This window comes from Cibotium barometz, chromosome 2 (assembly GCF_041138505.1).
Source record: "Cibotium barometz isolate CiBa-2024 chromosome 2, ASM4113850v1, whole genome shotgun sequence".
NCBI lineage: Eukaryota > Viridiplantae > Streptophyta > Polypodiopsida > Cyatheales > Cibotiaceae > Cibotium > Cibotium barometz.
The window spans coordinates 27,452,737-27,480,518 of record NC_141047.1 but is presented as its reverse complement, the minus strand read 5'-3'; the positions used below and the strand labels follow the sequence as shown (position 1 = coordinate 27,480,518).

The 27,782-nt window shown below is 45.1% G+C and overlaps 1 protein-coding gene across 1 annotated transcript in view; it reads right to left on the bottom strand.

Annotated features, from left to right (window-relative positions):
- Nucleotides 1-2,564: 2,564 nt before the first annotated feature.
- Nucleotides 2,565-27,782, bottom strand: part of LOC147640879 (ubiquitin-conjugating enzyme E2 2-like) — a 26,886-nt gene continuing 1,668 nt past the window's right edge. Inside the window, exons 3-6 of the mRNA XM_086816237.1 lie at nt 3,534-3,626; nt 3,226-3,314; nt 3,045-3,130; nt 2,565-2,900 (exon numbers count right to left, since the gene is read on the bottom strand). Of these exons, the coding sequence (XP_086672363.1) occupies nt 2,861-2,900; nt 3,045-3,130; nt 3,226-3,314; nt 3,534-3,626 (308 nt within the window). The 3' untranslated portion in view covers nt 2,565-2,860. The remainder of the gene's footprint in view (nt 2,901-3,044; nt 3,131-3,225; nt 3,315-3,533; nt 3,627-27,782) is intronic.

Sequence of the window (27,782 nt, the reverse complement as noted above, 5' to 3'; positions counted from 1 at the left end):
TACTTAAGATGACCATGGAACTTTGCAAGTGTGTAAGGAAAATAATAGATGGAATTTTGCAAGTGTATATAAGAAGGAAAATAATAGATTGGGAGGTTCTCCATGCTCATATGCATGCAAATGGGGCATCCTACGTTTTTTTAAAATCTTCGTCGTCACAAATGCTCTCTCTCTTTGCCATGGATCGTCTTTCCGCACCTTGAAAAAACCCACACTTCTCGACTGCCAACAGCCTGCCATCTCTCCGTCGTCAAGCTGAGCTTCTTTCTCTTGTCTTGAGCACTCGTTCTCTTCCAAAAGCAGCCCAGCCAGCAAACCGAGTCTCAAATCAAATGGTGGCTAGTCTAACTACAATAGGAGCTTCAAAGACAGTCTCTACTAGCTCTAGCATGTTGGCATTGTTGTTGGCCTCCATCTCACGGTCGCCCATAGTGGGTTACACCTTAGTAAGGTTGGCCCTCCACAGCTCACAGTTGTGACAAGTCTAAGCGCCTTCAACCCCGTCTAACTTCAACAAATATGTAAGTGTTCTTTTTAGATGGCATTTCTAGATGGCAGCTTGTACCACCTTATCACAATATGTGGCACAAATGTTTTTTTTGAGGCGGGGGTTATTAATTGGAATATGCAATATGTGGCACGAATGTTTTTTGAGTCGGGGGGTATTAATTGGAATACTCGAATGGTATCAAGGATTTTCTTTATTTTGTTTGTTCCATTGCATGAGGTACGCGTGTAATGCAAAGAAGGGGCACATGATAAGTGGGCTTGCTCCGACTATGGCGCTTTGTGTGGCAGCTGTGTGTGGGATATAGTTGCAACTCACAAGGTCTCCCTCAGTGAGCACATTTCACTAGCAGTACCCTCAAGCTACGCAGAGAACTCATAGCAACTCATTAATCAGCACCAGTGCGTAGATTTGCTCCTCTTGTAGTAGATGCACCGCAAAGCAACAACCAAGCCTATTTTCCTGTGCAGGAAACTTTTGGCGACCTCCAATCGTGCAGAACAAGCTTCTTGTTTCCCCTAGGCACCTTAGGGCTGAGTCTCCTGATGTAATAGTTTTTAAGGCTACATGAAATCATCCAATTAAAAAGTTACATAAGATTAAGAACATGCCGCATCTACATGAGGAGCTCTCAATGCTAACCGAAGTGCCGGAAATTATAATATTCCTATATGCTTCCACCCAAGACACGCACATAATCGTATTTTCACTAGGTTTAATGATGACTCCACATGATTGGGGTCCAAGTTCTGGTGCCCTAGAAATGCTGCCGAAAGAAAGCTGCATTGGCATTGACAAGATTGAGTCAATAGGGTCAGACCATACTGTATTGAGCCCATGCAATGCTCATGACTAGGCAAAGCGGCGATGTGAACCACGTTGTGCAGTGTTCAAGTTTAACTCAAATAGAGTATGCATGTGTAAGTTGCCCGTGTAGCACGTAAGAGAGTGACAAGTGTCCAACGTGATTAAGAAGTGATGTGTTCACCATTTATTTGGTGACAAGTGTTCACCTAGGATTCACTTTTCCGAGTGGAATTCAGGATTCACCATTTTGTACATTGAGGGATCCAATTTTTAGTTGTGGGAGGATGTCGAGATTTAAGATCCAATAGAAACGGGCGTTGGTATGTGTGCACACGAATGCTCAACTGTGTGAGATTACGCGTTCGAGCATGGTGCTAGAAGTGAATGACGCCATGAAGAATATAAATGTCTATAACCTGCAATGGAATAGATGACCTTCCATTTTGTCTTATCTCCATGTTCACAACTCATTGTTCTCTCCCTTTACCATGGATCCACTTCTCCCACCTTGAGCGAACCCCCACTTCCCCACCATGTATAACATTCTAGGCTTCGGGACCCAACAAGAGTGTGCCCAAAAAGACTGCAAATTTGAGTGTGTATTAAGGGATACATATATTAACTTGTAATTTTCATAGTGATCAAGCATAAACTAAACTATCCCATCTTACAGGCTCCCATGCCCAATTTTCCATTGCACGCAGACAAGCCCTCCTAGGTCCGAAAAACAAACATCTCGACCCAACATACAAACAAGAAGTATTAAAAGGTAACGAGACTTTTCTATGAGCGTGTAAAGAGTACAGGAACACTGTTGCAAAGTTTCGTAAACATCAACCCAAAATCCACCCATCTTTTGGTCTCTAGCACCCAATGCCCGCCTATGTTGCAAGAGTGATTCTTCCACGAGCTCAAAGCACTTGATATCCTGTCATCTTGGAATTGATGCTGGTGGTGGAGGGTGGCAAGGGCTGACAGAAATTAGACTTATTAGGATGGGCAATTATTTGCTTATGATATGCTTGGCTGACATGTATCAACCGGGACTATAGCTTTTGCTCGGGTGCTTGATCATCAAAAAGGCAACATTCAAATTGAGCAAGCATGCCCACACATGTCCACACACGCACAGGTGGATGTCGGCATGAACATGGACCTGGAGCTTAGACATGCTTTTGTTTTTGTTGGACTAAGTGTACCCACACTTCATTGAATGCTTTGTACTTAGATCCTGCAGACCAAATATTGGTAGAGCCAAGAGACAACCTCAAATTTGATAATGTAGGGGAAGTAGCCACATATCACACCACACATCTACTGGTCTACCTTTCACAAAGGTTGAAAGTCCTTGTAGGAAAAGCTAAATTGCATACGCATAGCCAACTCAACACATGCAAATGCTCCCATATTCAGGATCCCATTGCAATTTCCTTTTCTGTGAAAGCAAAAGCACTTGACTAATCCAGGCTAACAAGTCAAACATAAACTTTTGCAGGTGAATCCATTCACCCCGAAACTGACTATCTGAAGTGTTGCTACACAACCTTACGCTTCCAACGACTTCCGCACACACTGCCTTACCTTCCTGTAAAAACCACAACCAAAAAGCTAAGGCATTCAAGAGACAGCTTGATGACATACTGCTTTCAAAGAGGATACAGCACACACTTAATTCAAACCCCATCTGCTTAAAGGGAGCATTAGAGATCAAAGCAGCGCAAGGATGCACCTGTTATACGACTTGATATCAGTCTGATACAAATGGGCTGCATCTGGATTGGCTGGACTGGCGGGATTCGGATCTGTAAGAAGCGACTGGTTGCACAAAACTACAAGCTTTATTAGGGCTGAAAGAAGCATGAAAAAACAATCTAAAGAAGACATAGAAGGAAGCTCCAAAGGGAAGGAACCTGAATGGAAGTCAGAATAGTTGAAACATTATGACAAGGTGACCAAGCATCCTGAATAATATCCATGCACAGGGTACCATCACTGTATACTGCCCACTCATAAGCACAATGTGTAAGCACAATGTGTAAGGCTTGGTTGTGGTGATTAAAAGTTACTTGACATGATATTAAGGCTTTGTTTTGATGATTAAAAGTTACTTGACATAGTATTAAGGCTTTGTTTTGATGATTAAAGGTGACTTAGATATAATACTAAGCAAATCCTTGATCGTTCAAGGAAGGTGAACAAGTCACCTAAACCACCTCACCATTTGGATGATAGACTTCTGATGTAAATCTGACCCTTGGTGGCTTCTCGGGATAACGTTCTCCAAAGATCAAGCGTAAAGAGAGAATTCCGCCTTGAAAATAATGAGAGTTCCTCAGTATAAGTACTCATAAAACAAATTTTGAACCCACCATAAAAATGCTGAGAAACACAAACATTGCTGAGAACTAATGTTGAACTAGGAGGCAAAGAGAAAAACCTGGTGTGCTGTAATGGGATCCTTTAATAAGTGGCTTGTTTAACACCTACTCAGCCTACTAGACCCAACAGCCAACTAATCAGGTGAACACTGATCACTCAGCCAGCCGCCCAAGTCTGCTATAGTGGCATTGTTCTGACTAATTTGCCCATCTGACTGCTATGCCTGCAGTCCCACAAACTGGGGCTCACAAATGCAAAAAGTCTACTCCCAAAAATCTTCCATAGCTATGGTAAAGTAATGCCACATGCACAATGCGTAGACCTGTGTTCATGTGGCAACCCTTCAAAAGAGTCAAAAGGGTAATCGGCTCTTTGAAAATCACTAACTCAAACCTTCCATGTACTTCCTTGGCCATGTAAGCTCCATCAACTCCATGCCAGACTTCAATGCCCAGTCCTCCCTCGTACAAAACATACTCAAGGAAAAAAACTGTGTGAAACACCAAAGTAGAAACTCTGGCCATTGCCTCATCATTCCATGAAACTCGCCCAAAACAATTGTCATGTCCACAGTGGTGCCACGACTCTTGAAGAAACTTGTCACATGCACACCTTCCAACAGTCTGACATGGACATGTCCATACCAATTAGCCACTTCCGAGTGCATGTTCGTGGCCAAGTCTTGGACAATTTTGGGGCTTTTCAAGGATTTCATTGTATTCAGTCCAAGCATCCAATGAGCAGCCGAGTGTGGACACAAATCCTCTTTTTTTTGGGTATTAAATTTTAATTAAGTATGGTTGGTTAGTCAACCAACCAGCCCATAGGACAGTATAACCGTATATCGGCTGAGAATCCACCAATCCAAAGGCACTGTAGAAGACTCTTCTGGGCCACTTCTGCAAGTCCAGGATAGCTGGTAGGACTGCACATCTGCCGGCTGAATGTTGAAGAGGAGCTTCAATATTTGCCTCGAGAGGACAAAAACTGAATGCTAACTTGATGACTGAATTCTGCTTGATTGATGACTGAATTATGCTGAATTCCATGCACTTGCTTATATATGGACATATGCTGCTGGTCGGTGGGCTACATGCTGTTGGCCTGCTTTATTTGGACGAATAATGCTGATTACAGCATTTAATGCTGCACGCCTTTTTAATGCTAGCCGACTGTAGGCTTTATCCACGACTTGCTGCTGCTGTGTCCCATGTGATGGGGAGAAACAGTTAGGGTTTCACTTGTGTGGGAGACATACACAGAGAAGCAAGGGGGAGAGAGAGAGAGAGTTGTGGGGATAAGTCAACTCACCAAGTATGAGTGTGTGACTCCCCTATCACACATGTATATTGCACCAGTACACATAGTGCACTTAGTACATTAAAAGTACTAAGTGTACTATGTACTATAACTTATGGGCTTGTACACACTATAAGGGTGGGCATAACGCCTTTACCCCAACAACCTCCCACTTAAAGGCAAAGTGCCCTTAAGTAAAGGAAAAGAAAAAATCAGCATGTACATGATAATATACAAGGCCATATCAAGGCTGAAAATGGCCTCATCCAATGCCCATCAAGTGTCTGCAATGAGCAAACCGCTCCGGAGGCAAACTCTTCGTCAACAGATCAGCCGGGTTGTCATCCGTATGAATCTTAACAAGCTGAATTTGCTTGTTCTCTATCACCTCTCTGATGAAGTGATACTTCACATCCACATGCTTCGTCTTTGCATGAAAAACAGGGTTCTTTGCCAACTGAATGGCACTCTGACTGTCACAATGCAACAATGGAATATCCCCTGTATAGCCCAAATCAACCACTAACCGAGATAGCCATAATGCCTCCTTGCAAGCCTCTGTGGCTGCAATATACTCGGCCTCTGTAGTAGATAAGGCAGTGCACTTCTGCATCCTGGATATCCATGACACAGCACCTCCTGTGAATGTAAACACATAACCGATAGTAGACTTCCGGTTATCTGGATGACCGGCATAATCCGAATCCGTGTAACCATGCACTAATGCATCCTGTTTGCCAAAGCAAATGCACATATCCTGTGTGCCCTTCAGGTATCTCATGACACCTTTCACTGCTTCCCAATGCTTCTTGCCAGGGTTGGCCATGTATCTAGAAACCACTCCCACTGCAAATGCAATGTCCGGCCTAGTAGCAACCATGGCATACATGAGACTGCCACAAGCTGAAGCATACGGAATCTTGGCCATAGCACTGAGTTTCACATATGGAGGCAAAGGAGTACTAGTCTTCTTCCCCCCGTCCATATTGAACCTCTGCAAGACTTTGCCAATGTATTCCTTCTGAGACAAATACAACACATGCTGATTTCTGTCCCGAAGTATCCGCATACCCAAAATGTGATTTGCATCACCCAAATCCTTCATATCAAAGGTTTCATGCAGCCTCTGCTTCAAGGCATCCATCTCCTTACGAGATTTCCCGGCAATCAACATATCATCAACATACAAGATGAGGATCAATAGACTGCCATCCAAAGCTTTCTTGGTGTACAAGCAGTGATCTATGTCACTTCTCCTGAATTTTTGAGATTTCATGAATGTATCAAATTTATGATACCATTCTCTTGGTGCCTGTTTGAGCCCATAAAGACTCTTTTTCAGCTTGCATACAAGCTTCTCCTTTCCACTCACTGCATAACCCTCTGGCTGCTGCATATATATCTCCTCATGGAGATCACCGTGAAGAAAAGCAGTCTTCACATCCATCTGAATCAAGTCCAGATCATCATGTGCAACCAAAGCTAATACAGCTCTAAGTGTGGTCATTTTGACCACTGGAGAGAAGATCTCATCAAAGTCCACACCATATTCCTGCTTGAAGCCCTTAGCCACTAACCTGGCTTTGTATCTTGGCTTTGCATCTGGTGCAACTTTAAGCCTGTATACCCACTTGCATGGCAAAACCTTCTTGCCTGCAGGCAAATGCACCAACTTCCAAGTTCCATTTTTATGCAGAGAATCCATCTCTGACTTCATGGCACGCTCCCATAGAGCTTTGTCTGCCCTCTGTAAAGCCTCTTTGTAACATGAGGGCTCCCCACAGTCAGTGAGCATCAAGTAGTCAACCCCTGGAACAAACCTGTCAGGGGCTCTGGAGGGTCTAGTGGACCTCCGTACCCAATGACCATCATTTGCAGGTTGCTGTCCAGCCTGCATATCACCCATTGGTGGCTCCTGTTCCATGCCATAAGGCTGAAATATCATGCCCGGTATCTCCTCCAACTGTGGTATATCCATAGGGATATCTTCTGCCATATCTGGCTGTCCATTTGGACCATTTTCAGCACCATTTAAGGGCTGGTTTTCCTGCTGTAATGGCTGATTTACAGCCCTTGGATGTTGTCCATGATGTCCATCATCATCAAAGATGACTCTGCCAGGCTCCTGTTGCCTTGCAGGCTCCTTATACATGCATGTTTCATCAAAAATGACATCATTGCTGCGTATGATCTTTCTATTCATGGGATCCCAAAGTCTATACCCCATTTCACCTCTGTCACCATATCCTAGGAATATGCATTTGTGAGACTTAGGATCAAGTTTGGTGCGCATTTCCCTGCGTATGTGCACGTACGCAACGCAACCAAACACTCTCAAGTGCTTGTATGACGGAGGCTTCCCTGTCCATACTTCTTCTGGCACTTTCCCACCAAGCCTCGTGTTAGGTGACCTGTTTATAAGGTGAACGGCTGTCATAACAGCTTCAGCCCAAAAACCATGAGATAATGCAGCATGTGACAACATAGAACGGAACTTCTCCTGTATGGTCCTGTTCATCCTCTCTGCTATCCCGTTTTGTGGAGGATCATAAGGAGTAGAGAGCTCCCTCTTGATGCCTTTAGCATCACAAAAGTCCTGAAACTGTTTGGACATATACTCTCCACCATTGTCGAAACGCAAAGCCTTTAGTGTTTTGCCAGTTTGATTCTCAAGAAGAGCAACAAACTTCTGAAACACTGCGAATGTATCACTCTTCAAACGAAGAGGATAGACCCACACCTTACGTGTGGCATCATCAATAAAAGACAAAATATTTTGCCCCTCCCAAAGAAAGCTGAGGCATCTCACATACATCTGTATGCACAAGCTCCAACTGAGCATCTTTCTGTCCAAGAGCTTTCTTGTGGGGGCACTGTAGTTGCCTACCATATATACAATGCTCACAAAACTGAAAACTTGAAAACTTTAGAGAAGACAAGTAACCCAAACGAGACAATTGCTCCATTCCCTTGACACTCATGTGTCCCAACCGGCTATGCCACATAGAAATTTCCGGCAGCTCGGTTGCATTTACATTAGCATGGTGACAAACACCTGCATGCATAAAGTAAAGAGTGTCCACCTTAGAGCCTCTGGCAACAACCAGTGAGCCCTTACTAATTTTCCACTTTCCACGACCAAATGTGGTAACATAATCAGCATCATCAAGCTGTCCAGTAGAAAGCAGATTCTTCTTGATCTCAGGGACATGCCTGACATCATGGAGCATAAGCTGTGAGCCATCTGAAAATACAAGCCTCACATCACCTCTGCCAAGTATCTTGCATGCATGGTTATCACCCAAATAAACCACTCCTTCATTGCCAGCAGTATACCTGACAAACAAGTCTCTGCAACCTGTGACATGAAAGGAGGCACCTGAATCAATGATCCATGAGTGCATACCATGACCACCTGTAAGAAGTGAATGGGCATCAAGTGAAGACGTAAAGAGGACCTCATCCTCACTGCCACCTGCATGTGACACATTGATTTCTTCAATCTTGACTCCACTTTTGCCCTTTGACTTTACATCTTTGGCTTCATCCTTCTCTTTGTCTTTGCCTTTTCCCTTTTCTTTTTGATCATTTTTCCATTTGTAGCATTGCTTTTTAATGTGTCCCTTCTTGCCACAATAATGGCATTCCAAATCCTTTTTGGAGCGAGACTTGCTCCTTCCCCTTTCTTGGCTTTTCCCCCTTTGCTGGGATCTCCCACGTGCATTCATTGCATTGGACTTTCCAACAGAGTTGTTTTTCATGTTCATCTCTTCTTGAAGAAGAGCACCCTCAACATCTGCATATGACAGCATAGCATTCGAATTGCTAGTGGCTGTCCTGAATGTGTCCCAACTCTCTGGCAAAGTGCATAACAAAAAAGTGGCTTTGAACTCATCGTCCATTGCCAACTTTTGATTAATGACTTGGCTGACAATACCATTAAACTCATTGAGATGGGCTGTCATAGATGCCCCTTCCTTCATCTGAAGACCTATGAGTTTCTTCAACCAATACACTTTGCTTGAGGCACTTTGTTGGGCATACAAGTCCTGCAATCTCTGCCACATTCCCCAAGCTGTCTTCTCTTCACGAATGCTGAAAAGTAATGAGTCTGACACAGACAACATGATAGTAGATCTTGCCAGCTCATCCATATCTTCCCACTCTTCAGCAGTAAGAGAAGCGGGCATCACACCCCTTTCTTTGATAGGCTTGTGCTGCTTTTTCTGGAGCAACACATTGTAGCACTAGGTTTGCCAAATATCATAATTATGCGAGCCTTCAAGCTTCTTGATGTGAAGCAATGAAGAGCTCTCACCTGTGGTTGCCATAGCAATATGCAACCTGTCAATGCCTGACTCGCTGCAAAAAATGTGCAAACACTGCACCAAAAGCACACAAAGTGCTCACAGTTGTTCTCCCAAGCTTTATCTCCCACTGCGGAAGCAAGAATGCAACTTTTCTCCCACTTTATGTGATGAAAACACCAAAATCTGGTTGCTGCAGATTTTGGACAGCACCTTAAATGTGCTCTGTTGCCCTTCCAAAGTACTGTACAGCAGTACCAAGTGCTCACCAATGATGTACCAAACCTGTCCCGGCAAGTACAGCAGCTGAAATTGAACCTTTTGGTCACTCAAAACAGTGTACAGCCATGCCAAAACATGCACAAAGCTGTGCCAAATCTGTACCAACAGGTACAATAGCAATAAATGCTCTCCTGGCTGTCCAAATGAGTGAAAATCAGACTTTTACAGTCCTGTACACTGCATAAAACAGTCCCGAACAGAAATTGGGCAAAAGCCCCTTGACTGCAAGCTGATTTTTGAGGATTCAAGGCATAAATGTCTTGCCTGCTGCTTTGCCAAGCTCAACAAGCATACAAACTTGAAAAGCCCCTTGATTTGAGATCAATTTCTGATCATGCATGGTACATTGACGCACATGAAGGCATCCAGAGTGTTCACGATGCTTCCCCCTGGCCACATATACATCAAATACATGAAAGCCCCTTGATTTACAGGCACATTGAGTGCTTGTAAGGCATCAACACATTATCCACAGCATCAAATGCGATTGCCTGCATGCAAATCAACCAAATCGGCACAAAAGCCCCTTGATTTGCACTGCAATTTGCTGCAATTTTGCCCAAATGTGCGATTTTTCACATCATACAGCATGTATGAGTGCTTAATTGCACAATTACATCAAAAGCCCCAAATTTCGACATCCAATTTCCTGCAAATTGATCTTGATTTGACCAATTTCCTGCAAATTTATCCTGATTGTGACCAATGTCACCCAATTTTGCCAATTTTGCTCAAAAATTGAGCAATTGGGCACCTGTACCTGCTCAATTGATAATTGTACCTGCTCAATTGCAAGTCCCAAAAAAAAATTGAAGCAAAATACCTTGTAATTTTCTGATTTTTCTCTAATTTGCAGGCTGTTGCAGGAGATGGGGGCAATTCTTGCTGCTGCAGATTGTTGGTGCAGGTGGGCAATTTTGATCCAGGTGCTTGTCTGTAAAGATGAAGGACGAACACTTCTCCAGCCACGTTATGGCGTTCAGGAATGAAGTCAGTAACACCATCTTCTCCACAGTTCAGGGTACGGGACCATGACGGCTGCACTAAGTTCTGCCTTGTTCAACAATGGACAGAGCTGCGGGGCCTGTTTTGAGGTGAAATGTGATTCGTCGCCGTCACTCCCACCGACTGGCCGCCACCCTTGCACCATTCGGAGTCCAACCACGCTGACGATGGTCTCACAGGCTTGTGGACTTCGTTCGCCTAGCGTTTGTTCGCCAACGCTCAGCGCCACGTTTGCAAGGTTGACGCCCGACTTGTGGACTTCGTTCGCCTACGAGCTGCTTGATTCAACGCACGCCTTCGCCCAGCACCGCATACACGTCGACGGGCTCCCTTCGCTACTGGCCAGGCGTCGAGCGAGAGCCTTCGCTTGCGTTTCGATTGCCACACTCGCCTGGCTGCTGCCGACTCATCCAGATACGCTCCTGGTTTCGCCTAGCGCCAGCCAACGCCCAGCGCTACACGCTTGTAGTCGACTGTGTATCCGCTCGACTGCTCACACTCGACCTTCGCCTAGTACCAGCTCACGCGTTTTGTTACCACAAATGCCTGACTACCTGCGACTGGTTCAACAAGACACATAGTCGACCAGCTGATGGTTGGGCAGCCTGGGCAGCCACGTGGGCTGGCTGCGTGGGCAGCTGGTTGGCCAGCCCCTTTTGTGCTGCAAGGAGCAGGGCGACCAGGAATCAGCAGGGCCCAAGAGCAGGCGACCAGCAGAGCAGAAGAGGGAGGAGAACCTGGTGACCACAGCTCTGATACCAGTTGATGGGGAGAAACAGTTAGGGTTTCACTTGTGTGGGAGACATACACAGAGAAGCAAGGGAGAGAGAGAGAGAGAGAGTTGTGGGGATAAGTCAACTCACCAAGTATGAGTGTGTGACTCCCCTATCACACATGTATATTGCACTAGTACACATAGTGCACTTAGTACATTAAAAGTACTAAGTGTACTATGTACTATAACTTATGGGCTTGTACACACTATAAGGGTGGGCATAACGCCTTTACCCCAACACCATGCTGGCCGACTGGAGCAAGTGCTCATGATTTGATGTCGACTGGTTCTTTCTGTGATCCAAGGCTGTAAACAGTCCCACACAAGCTGCCAACTAAGGCTTATAGCCATGGGCTGGCCCATAGGCATGATTATCATGCAGCTAAGCCCCTACATGCTTGCTACTACATGCTTCTGATGCAAGACCTAAGCTAAGGTTAACTATTACATGCACTTATCTGATGGGTGGAACACCAATCCTCCAAGCATTTCTAAGCATGTATACACAAACACGAGTCCCAACGGAAAGCCAAGTCCATAGTATCACATGAGTGGCATCAATCCCCGGCATATGCAACTCCCATGGACGCCAGTCTAATGTATATACATAATAAGAAAGAATGGGTGGACCAAATGGTGTCATCCCCCCGGCTTCTAAACAGTTCAACTCTATCATGCATAGCGTGGACAATAAGCTATGACATCCCTACTCACGTCATCAGTGCCCAAGAGTAGGTGCAGGTTTGTATAAGGTTAGTTATCAACAACTGAAAAGCATCCAAGTACGTCTGAAGCAAGTGCGGGCAATCTCTAAAGAACTCTTCATCTACCCATTTAGCATCAATGGGAAGATAGTTCTTGAACTTCACAAGGTTACGCCAGACAACTTTGTCTGCCGCAAGCTTGTGTTCCTTGTGATACACAATATGTTTTGGCTACAAAATCTCCTCAAGCTCATCCACTTCTAGTGGATCCTCAATGACGGGTTCACTGGGCTCCGGCCCTACATACCTACGAAGGAGACTCACAGCATTGTGTATGTGCCAATGACTAGGCGATGCCAACCTAAAAGCCACTTCATTGAAAGCATTTAGGAGCATTTAGAAGAGGCTGAGCAAAAGGATGAAAAGGCTCTAGGATAGCCCTTGGGCCAACCTAGGAACCCTGGGCTTTTAGACATCATATGTGACATGTGAGGGGTTAAGACCGTAGTAATCACAACCTTAGTCTAACTAAACTGCACTTAATGATGTTTAAGAGATAGACAGATATGTGTCAATGCAATGCAGCTATATTAGATGAATGAATGCGGTTACAATGAGATCCAAATGGATCTATACTGCTGAATATGCTGAATATGCAGGATGAACTGCTGTCCACTATCTTTCCCTTGTCTCCTGGGAAGGAAACGCTGAAGGGAGGCTTTGGAACAGATGCTGAATGCTGACCTGATGATGAAACGCAGATCTGATGGGCTGAATTGAATGCGTTTGCTGATGATGATGCTGAGGATGATGCGTTTGCTGATTATGCTGCTCCCAATGCTTCCTGGAGGAGATGCGTTGGAGAACACACTGCTGAATGCTACTATGATCAACCTGCATGACTGAATGGAGAGGCGCCTGAATATATAAGCAAGCATGCTGCTGGTCGGCCAGTTTGGCTGCAGTCGACCAGTACTTGAAATGCTCATAAATACCATAAAATACCTGAAAAATGCCTTAAATGCCTGTAAAAATACCTGATGAACCTGATGATGCTAATGATGCCATAAAATGATGCCATGTCACTCTACACCTGACTGGTGTGCACGTGACATTCCCCGCTACTAAACTGTTGCTGAGTGGATACCTGGCAACCTTCGACTCCTCTGTGATCCTTCTCCTCCGAACCACTGCCCCCTTCTGTCTTCTGCTGGGACTGAGGCCGTCTGCAGGAGTGACATCCTTTGAGCCAAGACTCCATGTACTGCGGGAACTGAATGGCAAATACCTGAGTCACCCCCGACCTGCCTCTGGAAACCTTTCACCTGCCATCTCCATCGTACCTGAAGCTCTGAACCTCCCGAGGCGATGTTGGAGCAAACTTCCGTCTTCTGTGGAAGAGAAACCCCCTGCTGCTGCCAGTTGAAGCCCAAAACTTATGTCCTCCTTTGATGATGGATGTCATTCTTCCCTGAGAGTACATGGGTAACATGTATGCAAGACTGACTCCTAAGATGACTGCTAAGATGTCTGTTATGCAAGCCATGTGCAACCCTATATGCTGTGCAAGAATGCAGATGGATGGGTTACTGATGCAGACCTAAGGGAAAATCCCTAAGGGTGGCTTGCAAAATTTTGAGAACTGGGTTTAACTGTGCGGAAGCGATTAACATGATGTCTGACTGAATGACTGATGGAATGAACATGCTCTAAGGCTGGTTACCATGTAACGCTCTGATACCAATGTGACATGTGAGGGGTTAAGACCGTAGTAATCACAACCTTAGTCTAACTAAACTGCACTTAATGATGTTTAAGAGATAGACAGATATGTGTCAATGCAATGCAGCTATATTAGATGAATGAATGCGGTTACAATGAGATCCAAATGGATCTATACTGCTGAATATGCTGAATATGCTGAATATGCTGAATATGAACTGCTGTCCACTATCTTTCCCTTGTCTCCTGGGAAGGAAACGCTGAAGGGAGGCTTTGGAACAGATGCTGAATGCTGACCTGATGATGAAACGCAGATCTGATGGGCTGAACTGAATGCGTTTGCTGATGATGATGCTGAGGATGATGCGTTTGCTGATTATGATGCTGAGGATGATGCGTTTGCTGATTATGCTGCTCCCAATGCTTCCTGGAGGACATGCGTTGGAGAACACACTGCTGAATGCTGCTATGATCAACCTGCACGACTGAATGGAGAGGCGCCTGAATATATAAGCAAGCATGCTGCTGGTCGGCCAGTTTGGCTGCAGTCGGCCAGTACTTGAAATGCTCATAAATACCATAAAATACCATAAATGGTAGTCGGCTGCCTGAAAAATGCCTTAAATGCCTGTAAAAATACCTGATGAACCTGATGATGCTAATGATGCCATAAAATGATGCCATGTCACTGTACACCTGACTGGTGTGCACGTGACATCATAGGCCGTATCTAAAAGGCATACAGGGTACCTAGCATCCAATCGGCAACATTAGAAAGTGTTGGACAGCCAATCGGTGGAATTTAAACAACAATCGGCCAATAGATTGATAGGCGCTTCACACATGTGAAAGCAACTGTCATTAAATGACCATTTTCAGCAAGTCGTGGACTTTTTCACCTGGCTGACAGCAACATAAAGCTACCAACCAACCATAGTCACCAGAAACGTTTTTGAGTTGTGAAACGTTTTGAGTTTTGAAGGTTTTTTTTCAAAAGGTTTTGTCTGTCACCTACAAAATTGCAGGTTTTGGAGATATATATATATATATATATATATATATATATATATATATATATATGTATATATGTATAAATTTAATTTATATATACATAGCAGTACATTGTAGTATTGTATACATACAAATTAAAACTTTAACTTTTAAGAGACTTCACGAGTGACAAATGATAAATCACAATTCAAATATCAAACTTCAAAGCATCATCATAAAATTTCAATCATAAATCATGATTTATCTTAGGAGTCACAACATAGACAATTATGAACATCATCCAAAATACATTATCATGATTCATGCTTCATCATCTAACATCAATGTCAAATGATCATCCCTAGACTCTATCAAGTTCAAGAATCAAGATAACTGTTGGATTATATCATCTCCAGAGGGTCTACATCATCTTTTTCATGCTTGTATTGGCCATTTATGAGGCCCTGCATTGGCATATCGTAGCAGAGGCTATTCAGCATTTTTCTACCATTTTTTGGTATTTTTAGGCATTTTATGCTACTGCCATGCTGTCGGTCTGCTACAGCTGGCCGACCAACATCCTGAGGGAGTACATAAGGGCTGGCTCCCTTTCCCTCAATTCATCTGATTTTTCGGCATTCAGTTGAGGTCATTAGCAGCTGCTACTGCTTCTCACCATTGTACAGCACCTGCGGGCTTCCCTTGTGCTCAAATTTCAACAATAAACATCAGTTTCCAGCATTTACAGGTCTTGTACCTGGGCCTACATCTGTGTTTTATATTTGCTTCACTTTCTTTCATGGTATCAGAGCAAAAGGCTGACTTGTGAGCAGAAGAAAGCTGCGTTTTTTGTTTTGGAGCAAAGGCTTGGACAGTTTATTGTGTTTTCTGCAGATTTTAGCGTAGAAGGTGCTGCATCTTCTTCATCTGACACTTGGGACTGATGTATTTCTGAATTTTCAACAAAGATTGATGATTTTTCTGATTGCTGAAGCCCTCTTCTAGGTGCTGAGGATAGGGAACTACATCTTGGAGAGATCTTCTTCCTCTCCTTTCAGTTTCCCACCCTCCCTCCCTTTCTTGCTGTGCACAGCCTGAGAGGAGGACTTGCTGATTTTTTTCAGCCCCTTTCTTCAGAGAAGGTTTCTTGTCAGAGGACATGGCTTCACGAGATTTCTCTACTGCTGCTCCTTCTCCTATTGATTCTCCAGCACCATCACAGCCTGGATCCCCTGCTCCCACCGCTCCACAGGTGGTTCCTATTCCCAATCTTTCCTCTCTGAGTTTCTCTCATCCACGTCTTTCTCCCACCCCTGCCCACATACCATCCTACAATCCTCCCCAAGTCAGTGACTCCATGAAGCTTACTGCAACCAACTATCATACTTGGTCTTTCTACACTCAGTTGTTGCTGGAAGGAGTCGGTGTGTGGATGGCTATCTCCACACCTCACTTGGTGGACCCTGCTTTGAGAAGCATATTGGATGCTCGGGCTCGTCTTATCATCATCCATTGCATGACTCCATCCATACAGGCACAGTTTGTCTCCTCCCGGAATAATGCTCATCAGATGTGGGCAGAGATCCAAAGGAGGTATGGGAGAGTTTCGATAGTGAAGATTGCCAAATTGGAATCAGATCTGGAGAAGCTTACCATCACTGAGTCAGATAATCTGATTGAGAAGATTGGAGAGTTTTCCCGTATCAAGCTACAACTTGAGGAATACAGGAGCACCGTCAATAATCCCATCCATAAACTTCTTGGTAAGTTGCCTGCTTCCTTTGATTCTTTCAGGGATAATATTTATTTCCGTGATCCTCTCCCCCCTTTTGAGGAAGTCGTGCGTTATCTCCACAACAAGTGCATGCTTCGCAGAAAAGGCAAGACGGAGTCTGCTTTTGTTGCCTCTGACAAGGGCAAAGGCAAAGGCGAAAAAGGGAACTCCAACAACAGTTGCAATAACAACAAAAACAAAGGCAAAGGCAAGGGTAAACAGGATTCTACGGAATCCAAGGACAAAAGCAATGAATGTGATTATTGTGGCAGGACAAGTCATACTGTGGCTCGCTGCTTTGCTCGTCGTGATGATTCTCGAGCAACAACAGCCAAGTATAAAGCCCAAGATGCTTCTAAAGCATCTGACAAGGACAACACCAAAGATAAAGGCAAAGTTATAAAGGAGGGATCTGCCAAAGTTGCATACATGGCAGTCACACATTCATCCACTTCTTCAAAGGATTCATTCCCCGTGATCACAGATATGACTTCTCCTGAAGAGGTTAGTGTCACACCTGAAGCGGTGGAATGGGTTGCTGACAGTGGTGCTTCTGCCCACATGACCAATCAGGCCCATATCTTGGAGGACTACCAGACTATCTCTTCTTCAGTTCGTATCGGTGACAACTCTTCGCTTCCTATCACCGGTGTTGGTAATGTTTCTTTGTGTTCCTCTGCCACCTTACATGATGTTCTGCATGAACCACGAATTTCCAAAAATCTGTTTTCAATATACAAAGCTTCTCAGAAGGGACTTGGTGTGTACTTTGATGATGAGGTCATCGAAGTAATCGATAGGAAGACTCTCTCGATTGTTGCAATGGAGTCATGATGGGGGTCTCTACAAGATCACCAATTTTTCTTCACTAATTCCCATATTTGGTTTCTGAGGCAGATACTTCTTTGTGGCATTCTCGCTTCGGTCATGTACCCATTGCTGCCTTACAGAAGTTCCATTCTAAGCAAGTTGTCAGCGGCCTACCTCAGCTCAGGTCTCTCTCACACATCTGCCCATCCTTGCATGATGGGCAAGCATCGTCGAGATGCATTTCCAGAGAAGGCCACTCATCGAGCAACCCAAAGACTAGAGCTTATACATGCAGATCTTGCAGGATCTATGGAGGTTGAGTCTCTTGGCGGGGCTCAATATTTTCTTCTTCTTGTGGATGATTTCACTCGCAAAGTCTGGGTATGTTTTCTGGCTCGCAAGTCAGATGCTTTTGCCAGTTTCAGGACTTGGATCGCGATGGTGGAAAATCAGGTTAGGGATTGAGTTTCATTCCTCCGGACTGATAATGGTGGCGAGTTTGTACTATTTGATGACTTCCTTACTTTGAAGGGCATTCACCGACAAACTACAGTTCCTTACACTCCTCAACAGAATGGAGTTGTGGAACGAAAGAAACGGACCGTCAAAGAGATGGCTCGTGCTTTGTTGCATCATGCAAGTCTCCCTCCTGCTTTCTAGGGTGAAGCTGTGGCTACCTCAGTTTATCTCATTAACCGCTCTCTCACAAAAGTGGTTGAGGGGATGACTCCAGAGGAGGCCTTTACAGGACACAAGCCTTCTATATCTCATCTTCGTGTTTTCGGCTGTGTTGCTTATGTGCATGTCCCAGATAAGAAAAGGACCACACTCGCCCCGAAGTCAAAGAGGATGATCTTCATAGGCTACAGTCTGAGGTCCAAAGGGTACCGCTTCTAGGATCCGGAGGTTGATGACATCATCATTTCCCATGATGCTCGATTTGATGAGAGCTTGTTTGGTATTGATTCCTCTCTGCCTGATGCGTCTTCCGACTTTCTAGATGATCCATTCCCAATAGATGCTAGTGATCTTTTACCTCTTCCACGTCCAGCTCCTCCTCCTCCCCTTGCTGCAACCCCGATGCCAACTGCTCCTTTACAGTCACCCGTTCTCGTTGCATCAGCTTCTGCAGCTCCCAATCCCTCTACGTGTCTTGCTTTGACTCCGGGATTACCCTCACCAGTGCTTACCTCATCACCACTTTGAGCAACATCGGATGAGAGCTGGATTTTCTTCTTCACGCTTTGAGAGGAAGGCTGGCCTACCTCAATGGGTTCAGCAACTCTTTAGAGATTCTGGTCTCATTGATGCACAGCTCCATAACCAAATCTCTACCACCACCCCTGGCCCTCGTCGTCCATCTCAGGCTTCCACATCTCATCACACAGTGAATTATGCTCTCATGAGTTCTCTCCAGGAGATTGATGAGCCTGAGAGTCCAGAGGAGGCTCTTTCACAGCCGCAGTGGCAACGAGCCATGGCAGCAAAGATGGCCGCTATTGAGAGGAATAACACTTGGTCTTTGGTACCACAACCTTTACATCGTCGTGTTATTGGTGTGAAATGGATTTTCAAAGTCAAGTTTCATGCGAATGGTACTTTGGACAAGTACAAAGCCCACCTGGTCGCATGAGGATATGCTCACAAGGCAGGTGAAGACTTTGATAAGACATTTACTCCTACAACCAAGTATACCATCAGGATTGTTTTGGCTCTGGCTGCACACTTCAAATGGCATGTGTTCCAGATGGATGTCAAATCCGCTTTTTCGAATGGAGATTTAGAGGAGGAAATTTATGTTGAGCAACCTCCTGGTTTTGTGATTCAGGGACAGGACACCCATGTTTATCTTCTGCAGAAGGCTCTTTATAGTCTCAAACAAGCACCCCATGCCTGGTATCAAAAGATTGATGCCTTCTTGTTATCTCTTGGCTTTGAGAAGGCATATGCTAACAGCAATCTCTATGTGCTTCTTTCTGATGGAGATACCTGTGTCATTGTTTTGTATGTTGATGACCTCATTCTTTCTGGCTCAGATACTGGGTTGGTCACACAGGTTCAGTCCAAGCTTTCAGAGACATTTGAGATGACTGATCGTTATCTTCTACATTATTTTCTTGGGCTAGAGGTTTGGTAGAAAGATGACTGTATCTTCATTTCTCAGCAGAAGTATGTGAGGAAGCTGCTCACACTTTATGGGTTGTCAGATTGTACACCTCTCTCGTCCCATGGATGCCAATGCCAAGTTATCCAAGGAGGATGATACACCCTTGGTGGATTCCACAGAGTACCGGCAGATTGTTGGCTCATTGCTTTACCTTGCCAACACCCGTCCAAACATCTCTTATGCTATGAGTGTCCTCAGCCAGTTCTCATCAGCCGCTCAAGAGTCGAAGGTCTCATTGGCAAGCAGCTTTGAGAGTTCTTCGTTATCTTCGAGGTACTTCAGATTATGGCATCACCTACTCTTGTGGTGCTGATTTGGTTGGTTTCACAGATTCTCATTGGGCAAGCTGTATTCATACTCGGAGGTCTACATCTGGATATTGCTTCATGCTTGGTTCTGGATTGGTTTCTTGGAAGTCTCAAAAGCAGAGGACTGTTTCTGCTTCTTCCACCAAGGCTGAGTATAAATCCTACCTTCTCTCCTCTACTGAGGCACTTTGGATTCATCAGATTCTGGAGCATTTGTGCTATGCTGAAACTTCCCCGATTACTATTTTCTCGGATTCTCAGAGTGTTATTGCTCTAGCACACAATCTTGTGATACGGGGACGATCCAAGCATATTGAAGTGCATTATCATTTTGTACGCGACTCGATCGAGTTGGGCCTTCTTCGTCTAGCCTACTGTTCTAACAAGGACAATGTGGCTGATCTCTTCACCAAACCACTTCCGAGAGCTACTATGGATGTGTTACTTCAGCATGCTGGTATTGGATCGCCCCTCTCGCACTGAAGAGAAGGTGTTGGATTATATCATCTCCAGAGGGTCTACATCATCTTTTTCATGCTTGTATTGGCCATTTATGAGGCCCTGCATTGGCATATCTCAGCAGAGCTTATTCAGCATTTTTCTACCATTTTTTGGTATTTTTAGGCATTTTATGTAGCATTTCATGCTACTGCCATGCTGTCGGCATGCTACAACTGGCCGACCAGCATCCTGAGAGAGTATATAAGGGCTGGCTCCCTTTCCCTCAATTCATCACGTTTTTCAGCATTCAATTGAGGTCATTAGCAGCTGCTACTGCTTCTCACCATTGTACAGCACCTACAGGCTTCCCTTGTGCTCAGATTTCAGCAAATCAGTTTCCAGCATTTACAGGTCTTGTACCTGGGCCTACATCTATGTTTTATATTTGCTTCCCTTTCTTTCAATAACAACATGTGACATCACCATAAAAAGTATGCACCAAAAAGCTATACTAGATAATCTCAAAAAGTGAGCATGCCACAATATCAAAGTGCCAAGGCATGGACACATGGGACAGTCTCCAACATAGGCAGATGTGGGGCATGGGCGCAGCAGCATGGAGACTAGCAGCAGACTCGTGCAAAGGTGAGGCGGTAACACAAGTGCGCAATGGGTAGATTGGGGGTAAAAGACGTCAACGGTTGCACGCGTTTTTTGGACGGAAAAAAAATGACTTTTTAAAAGTGAACCAAAGGTTTTGTAGAAACGTTTTGTCACAAAACATTTCGCAAAGTTTCGCAAGACCAAAACGCGTTTTTTCATGACTATGCAATCAACAGCCTAGATGCGCATATAAGGCAGCCCTCAGTTCAATTTTAAAATCATCTCATTCTTCATTCTATTCAGCAGTAGAAAAGTGTAAAACATGTGTGCTCCAACCATGGAGTCGAACTCCATCAATCAATCCCCCTCCTGTGTAAAAGAGTCCATGATCCTTCGCATGCCGCAGAAACCACAGGAAACGCAATCCTGCCTCCTAGAGAGTCATCTGCAACCATGAGCTCAACTACCTCATCAGGAATCTCCCGTCCAATCTGGTGTCCATCAACCAGATCAATGAACCATTCTGCTTCTGAGTCATAGAGGCATCACACTGCTCACAAGGATCAACACCTGTTACGGTGCAAAAACAAGTCCTGGAAACCTAATGAAGACCACGCAAGGCCTTCTGAAACCTGTCAACCACCCTCTCTGAATCCGGAACCACAAAGCCTGGAGTATGCACCTCCTTCTGCAAGTAATCAACTGCCACCTGCCTGGCTTTCCGAAAGGTCCCCGTGGAAAGAACATCCTCATCTACAGGAGGTTCTTTGTCCCGAATACTACGAGACATCAGAGCATAAGTTACATGTTCAGTTTTCTCTGACTGATGAACACAAGAACTACCAACATCAGTACTGGAGAGTTCCTGCCAACTGCTGCCATCTACTGGCAAGCTATCCGCCATCTGGTCCCGGAAAGCCTGCACCTGCAGCGTATCCACACTTAAGTGGCCATTACCAGACTGCCACTCATCACAAACCTGAGGACCTGGGAGAGAGTGCTGAAAGCTTGTAAACTCCATTCTCCACTCCGCCTTCCCAAACCACCTGGCCTGTTGCTTTGTCCCGGAGAGCAACAAAATGCTCATTAAACTCCACCCGTACAGCAGTCTTGCAAACCTGATGCACTAACAACAGATGAAAACCAAGTGACGGAACATACAACACCTGGGAGGAATGCTTCCCCCCTCTGCCATCGGGAACTATATCCATCCTGCCCTCACTGTGAACTGGGATAGTGGATGTATCCCCAGTAAGAATGTGACCAGAAAACTTGCAGAGATCCTGTAAACCAGAACGAGAAGGAGTCATGTGCCTGGAAGCACCACTGTCTAGAATCCACTCCCGAGAATCCGTTGTGGAGAATCCTCCAATCTCCTCCTTGCCTGAAATGAAACATCGGTGTCCACCACCTCCAGGTACACAAAAGCCGGAGTCTTCATGATTGCTGCTGAGGAATCTTCACCCTTCTCGGTCTTCCGCTTGGGACACTGCCTCCAATAGTGGCCTTTCTCGCCACAATCATTACACGTCCTCTTTGCCTTTAGTTTCTCGTGGTCAGTAACGGACTTCTTCTCAAAAGACTTCTCCGACGAAGCCTTCCCTTTGCCCGTGTTACGGCCTTTCGACCGTTGGCCAGTTAAGGCCTCCGAACCTCCATCCTGAGGAGGGTTCGTGAATCGTTCCTCCTGGTCTAGGACCATGGGCACAAGCTCCTTCCACGTGATGGTGCTAAGCTTGCCACTGGTAATCAAAGACCAGTAAAATACTGAGTACTGAGAGGGCAAGTGTGACAGCAACGTTATGGCCATGTCCTCTGACGATATCTCCTTCCCAGCCTGAAGAACTTCCTGCTGAAGAGCCTGCAGCAGCTTGTTAATATGCTCCCGCATCGTCGACGACTTTGCAGGGCTCATAACCCGCATTTGTACTTCCAAGGAAATCCTCTTCATGGGCTATACCCTGTTGTAAAGAGAGGCCAAATGCTGCCATATACCTCTGGCTAGCGTCATATGCTTTACATGATTGATTACCTGCGGTGTGCAGTTGAGAAAGATAAACGAACAGACCCTGGCGTTGACACGATCCCACATCTGTGTCTGAGCCTCCCAGTCCTTTCCGATCGACGGCAACTACCCTTCCTCTACTTCCGGCCGTGGAACCCCAACAACGACGAAATCAACGAGGTCGTAAGACTCCAGAACAGATTCCATCATAACCTTCCATATGCCGTAGTTGTTCCCGCCCAACTGACGGTCCACCGGGAACGTGGGGAGTGTCGAAATCTTCACATGCCTCTCAGCCATCTCAAACAGATCTGCCATTGCGAGGATGTACTCTGAAAAGGGTGGGTGGGTGGGAACAAAGAAGAACGAACACTTGCAAGTGGCTGTCCAGCAAATCAGCCTGCCGTCCTCTTGCTTCTCCTCTTCCCGAACAGTCCACCAATCAACAACACAACAGTCCCCCTCTTGCTCACACAAATCCCAAGAACTATCTAGAGCCTAGGCTCTAATACCATGTCAGAATACACAGCGGAGATGATGACTAGATCTGGGAACACGAGCAAAACGCAGTGCAGAAAATCACAGCACAAGAGAGAGAGAGATAGAGGGGTGTAACTCTGCTCTATATACACAAGAAGATCTCGAGAATACTACAAAATGGAATGGGGGCCATGGGGCCATTTTATATGGCCCCAAATACCCAGTCGGCCTGTGCTAAAGGCAACCGACTGGCCCTGAACCTCCACGACCAGCAAATATAGCCAGTCGGCCAGCTGTCAACAGTCGACCATCACATATATGGAGTCGTGGACCAATACCATCAGTCGGCCAGCTACTGGGTCCTCCTGCCATCTCAAGGCTGCCTCCTCCCAAGCCACAGAAAAATGGAAAAAAATAGGGGAAAAATATCGTTATGTTCGATGGTGAGCGATATGTTCATCCATCTGATTTTGCAATAGACAAAGTCATGAAGAGGAGGCTTAGTCATTGTCTTGAAAAGATTCCTAGCTGAGCAATAGAGTAGATGAGAAACGCCCAATACACTCAAAGAAGTGTCGCCTGCTCCAATTTAGTTATGGTTTTCTTTGTTTTCTGCATCTTCTTACTGAGGACTCAGAGCCCAAGACAGTGACTTTGGCAAGCACTCAAGTGCCAATCGAGCATGATGGGGTTGAGGAAGAGGTAGCTATAGACCTAGCAAAGGAGAGGGCAAAGGCCGAAAAGGAAACCTTTAAGGCTGATGCATACCTTATCCCCTTCGATGCAGCAAAGCACCTAGTGCTTCAATCCCAAGGCAGCCCAAAGCTTGGCTTCAGCATTTAGCCTTCAGTAGTGTATCTCCCTCAGCAAATCTGTGTGTGCATTAGGCTCTCTGAAGTGGCTTCAAAATTGTCTTCAACCCGCTTGATGGTTCAACCGACGTCCAGTCTACAAGGTCCTTGCGTTTGGCAATCTCTGTCAATGAGTCTTAGTAAGTTTTCTACATTGTAACAGTTTTCTGCATTGTAACAGAAGTTCTTCAAAGTAATAAAGCAAATACTCCTGCTTGCAAGAGGGGGCCCTTGAGTGGGACCCAATCTGGTGTCGTCTCTGCATTCTCTCTCTTCAGCTCTATCTCTTGTGAATAAAGATAAAAGTGGATTCAAGCAAGAGATGGTTTTCAAGGAAGGTGAATGGATATTACTAAAGTTTGAGAAAGCACATCTTCCGAAGCGGCCAGGTAAGGAAGGCCGGTTTCCTAAGCTTTCAAACAAGTATTACGAGCCATTCCAAATTTTGCAAAAAAAAAATGAAGTGGCAGATAGATTGGTATTGCCCGATCACCGAAAAATCCACAATGCCTTTCATGTCAGTTTGTAGGCCTTATGTGGGACCACCTCCTATGGAACCACTTTTGGAAGATCCACCTGAAGTGGATGAACTTGAGGAGGTATTGCAACCTGAGCAGATAGTTTTTCATAAAGAGCGCAAGCATGCAGGTGGCAAGCTAGTGCGCAAGTATCTTGTGAAGTTTAAAAACTATTCGGCTATGGATGCAAAATGGATGGACGAGGATTATTTTGCGGATTATCCTGAACTTCTCAAGGCCTACTTGGAAGCTTTTCAGTTGCGATCAACTGCTTAGAAGCTGGCGGGAATGTCACAAAATTCCTTACGGCTTCTATTTTTCTACTGTTCATGTGTGGCCTGTGGCCTGACATGACATACATGTATGGCTGGTGTAGCCTTGTTAGAAGTCATCTCCTGTCTATATTTATACACCAGGGTCTCTGTTGTGGGTGTGCCCGCCCTGTATAAGGTGTTTTATCATTTTTCCTCACTCCCCGTATTTTTCCCTATTTTTTCCCATTTTTTCTAGTGTGGGGAGGGTTGCCAGAGGGTGGCAGGAGCACTCCAGGGCTGGCCGACTGTCCCAGCAGCAGTCCTGTGGTTGGCCGACTGCACACAGGTGATGCGTGGGCTACTGGACTGCTGGCCGACTGCTTTCACTCAGTCGTGGACACTTCTTTTGCTGGCCGACTACATTTATGCAGTCGTGGGCATCTTTTATACTGGCCGACTGCTCTCCCAGGGGCATATATATAGGCCCCTTGTCCCCACCACTTATTCATTCTGTTTTCTCGAGATCTTGTGTATAGAGAAGAGTTTACACACCTATCTCTCTGTGTTTCTTGTGCTGTTTATTTTCTGCAGTCTACTTGCTCTTGTCTACCCAAGTTTGGTTATCATTTCCGCTACATATTCTGACAAGCCTGACATGGTGTGTTTGTGTGGCATATGGAGCCTGACATGACAGTACATGTATGGCTGGTGTAGCCTGACATGATAGTACGTGTGGCTTGTGGGGCCTGACATGGTGTACATGTATGGCCATGGAGCCTGACATGATGAAAGTCTCTGGGACTAGCTATCTTGGAGATCTTGTGTATTTATGTTCTGAGAAGGTTCTGGAAGGATCATGAGCCCTAGATATTTTATCGAATACAATTGAGCATATGGGTGTTTCTTCTAATATATTTGCACTCATGTGTGTAAATGACTTTGATTTTATCTTTGGATGACTTGTCTTGTTTACCTAGACAATGCCTGAGATTTCTGCCTGTGTTGTCCATGGGGCCGAGGACACCTGGGCACCCTGTGGACGTGTATGTGCACACCTGTTTGGGACTGACAAGTGGTCTACATGTGTTTTGCAGGTGGTAAGTATTCCCAAAAACTCAATTTACAGCTTTATGAGTTCACATGTTAATAATTATGGGTGGAGGTACTTACAAGTGACCGGACAACTTATAAGTGAGTACACATTGAGCAGGACTTATTTAATACACGTGGCGGCCAAAGACCGAGCACTGGACATTATTTGGACTCCCTTCATGTAGGCGCCCCTTTCTGGACCAAAAAAGCACACGTGTGGGCTATTTTCAGCGGGGAAGCCTCTATTATTGACAAAACTCCAGATTGGAGGGGGGGCGCATGCTTTTCAGGAGTGCATGAGGGCTGGTCGGCTGGTTTTCAGCCGGTTGGCAAGTTTCTACAGCCATCCATCATGACTGAAGTTCACCGGATGCATGGGAGATGCTAGCCAACTCCTTCTGCATGTTCTCCACCGCTGGCCGGTGGATTTACAGCTTGAATAGAGGCTGGACAGAGGTTAAAAAACACGGAGAAAGAGCTGGTCGTGGGCTTCTAGACAGTTTTCCTTCCGACCGGAGGTTTGCAGGCTTGTGCACAACTGCTGGTCGCTTTCTTCTGTGGCTACTTAAGGCTGGTCAACTGTTGAAAACAGCCTTCAAGGGCTAGTCGACTTGCTCTATGAGCCAGACAGGAGGAAGATGATGATGTTGAGTTGTCCAGAGCTGATGTGGGAGTGCTATGGGCTGTCCATAGTTGTCGTGCATGTGCTTGATGCCGGGAATGCTCACTTGTGCTGAAATTGTCAACAAATTCAGATATTGTGATGTTTTTCTTGTTTTCATATTGTGTTGGAAGAAACAAGTGCAACCAATGGTGAACCCTGGACACCCACAAAGTTGTATTGGAAGCAGACTCCTTTTTGGTAATCTAACGAAAGTCAGCCCATCTTTTGGCCCCTGGTGTGGTGTAATGTGCACCTTTGTCATCTTGTTTTATCTGGCATGCATATGTGTATTTTCAGATTTCATGATTGATAAGATTTTCCGAGTTCCCTTCCGTTTACAGAGTAAGTGTGTTTAAGTTGATGGAGAAAAAGGTGGGCAAGACAATTTCCGAATTAGGAGCCAAGATATCAAAGATATGGTCTTCACAAGGTATGCCTACACATCACTACTTGATTGTTTGGAAGGATTTTCTTTTTTCCTAAAAGGAGACTTCTATTAAATATGAAAAAAACATACAACAATCATAGCTATAAGCCGGAAAAGAATAGAATCACCCCAATATGTAAGGTGATTTCTACCAGTGAGGAGCATCATGATGTCATGTAAAACATGTGGTACTAGAGGAAAAGAAGATGCCATGGTCATAAATATCACGCGCTTCGCCTGTGCAGAACGAGAGGGCCCCTGAATGCGAGCCCAAGTAGCCATAAGAGTATGGTTGATATCACCCCATATAGTACTAATGCACTGAGACCCAAAAATCTGGACACCCTCAATAGGCTTGGAAGGATTATTGTAAGGTTGAATTTATAATATCAAAGGAAAGGTTTTTCTATGGTTTAAGAGTGAGCAGAGCACGATGCCCATGAACAGCCCACGCCTAAGGGGAGGAGAGAAGAGCTTACCCAAGCTCTCTCTTGCTTCTACAAAACAAGGAGGTATGTCTCTTTTACTATATACGTCTTTGTATGCACCACCTTATGTGGAACAAAGAGATGCAAACACTAGCTCTGGAGTTAAGAAAAAGAAGAGGGGA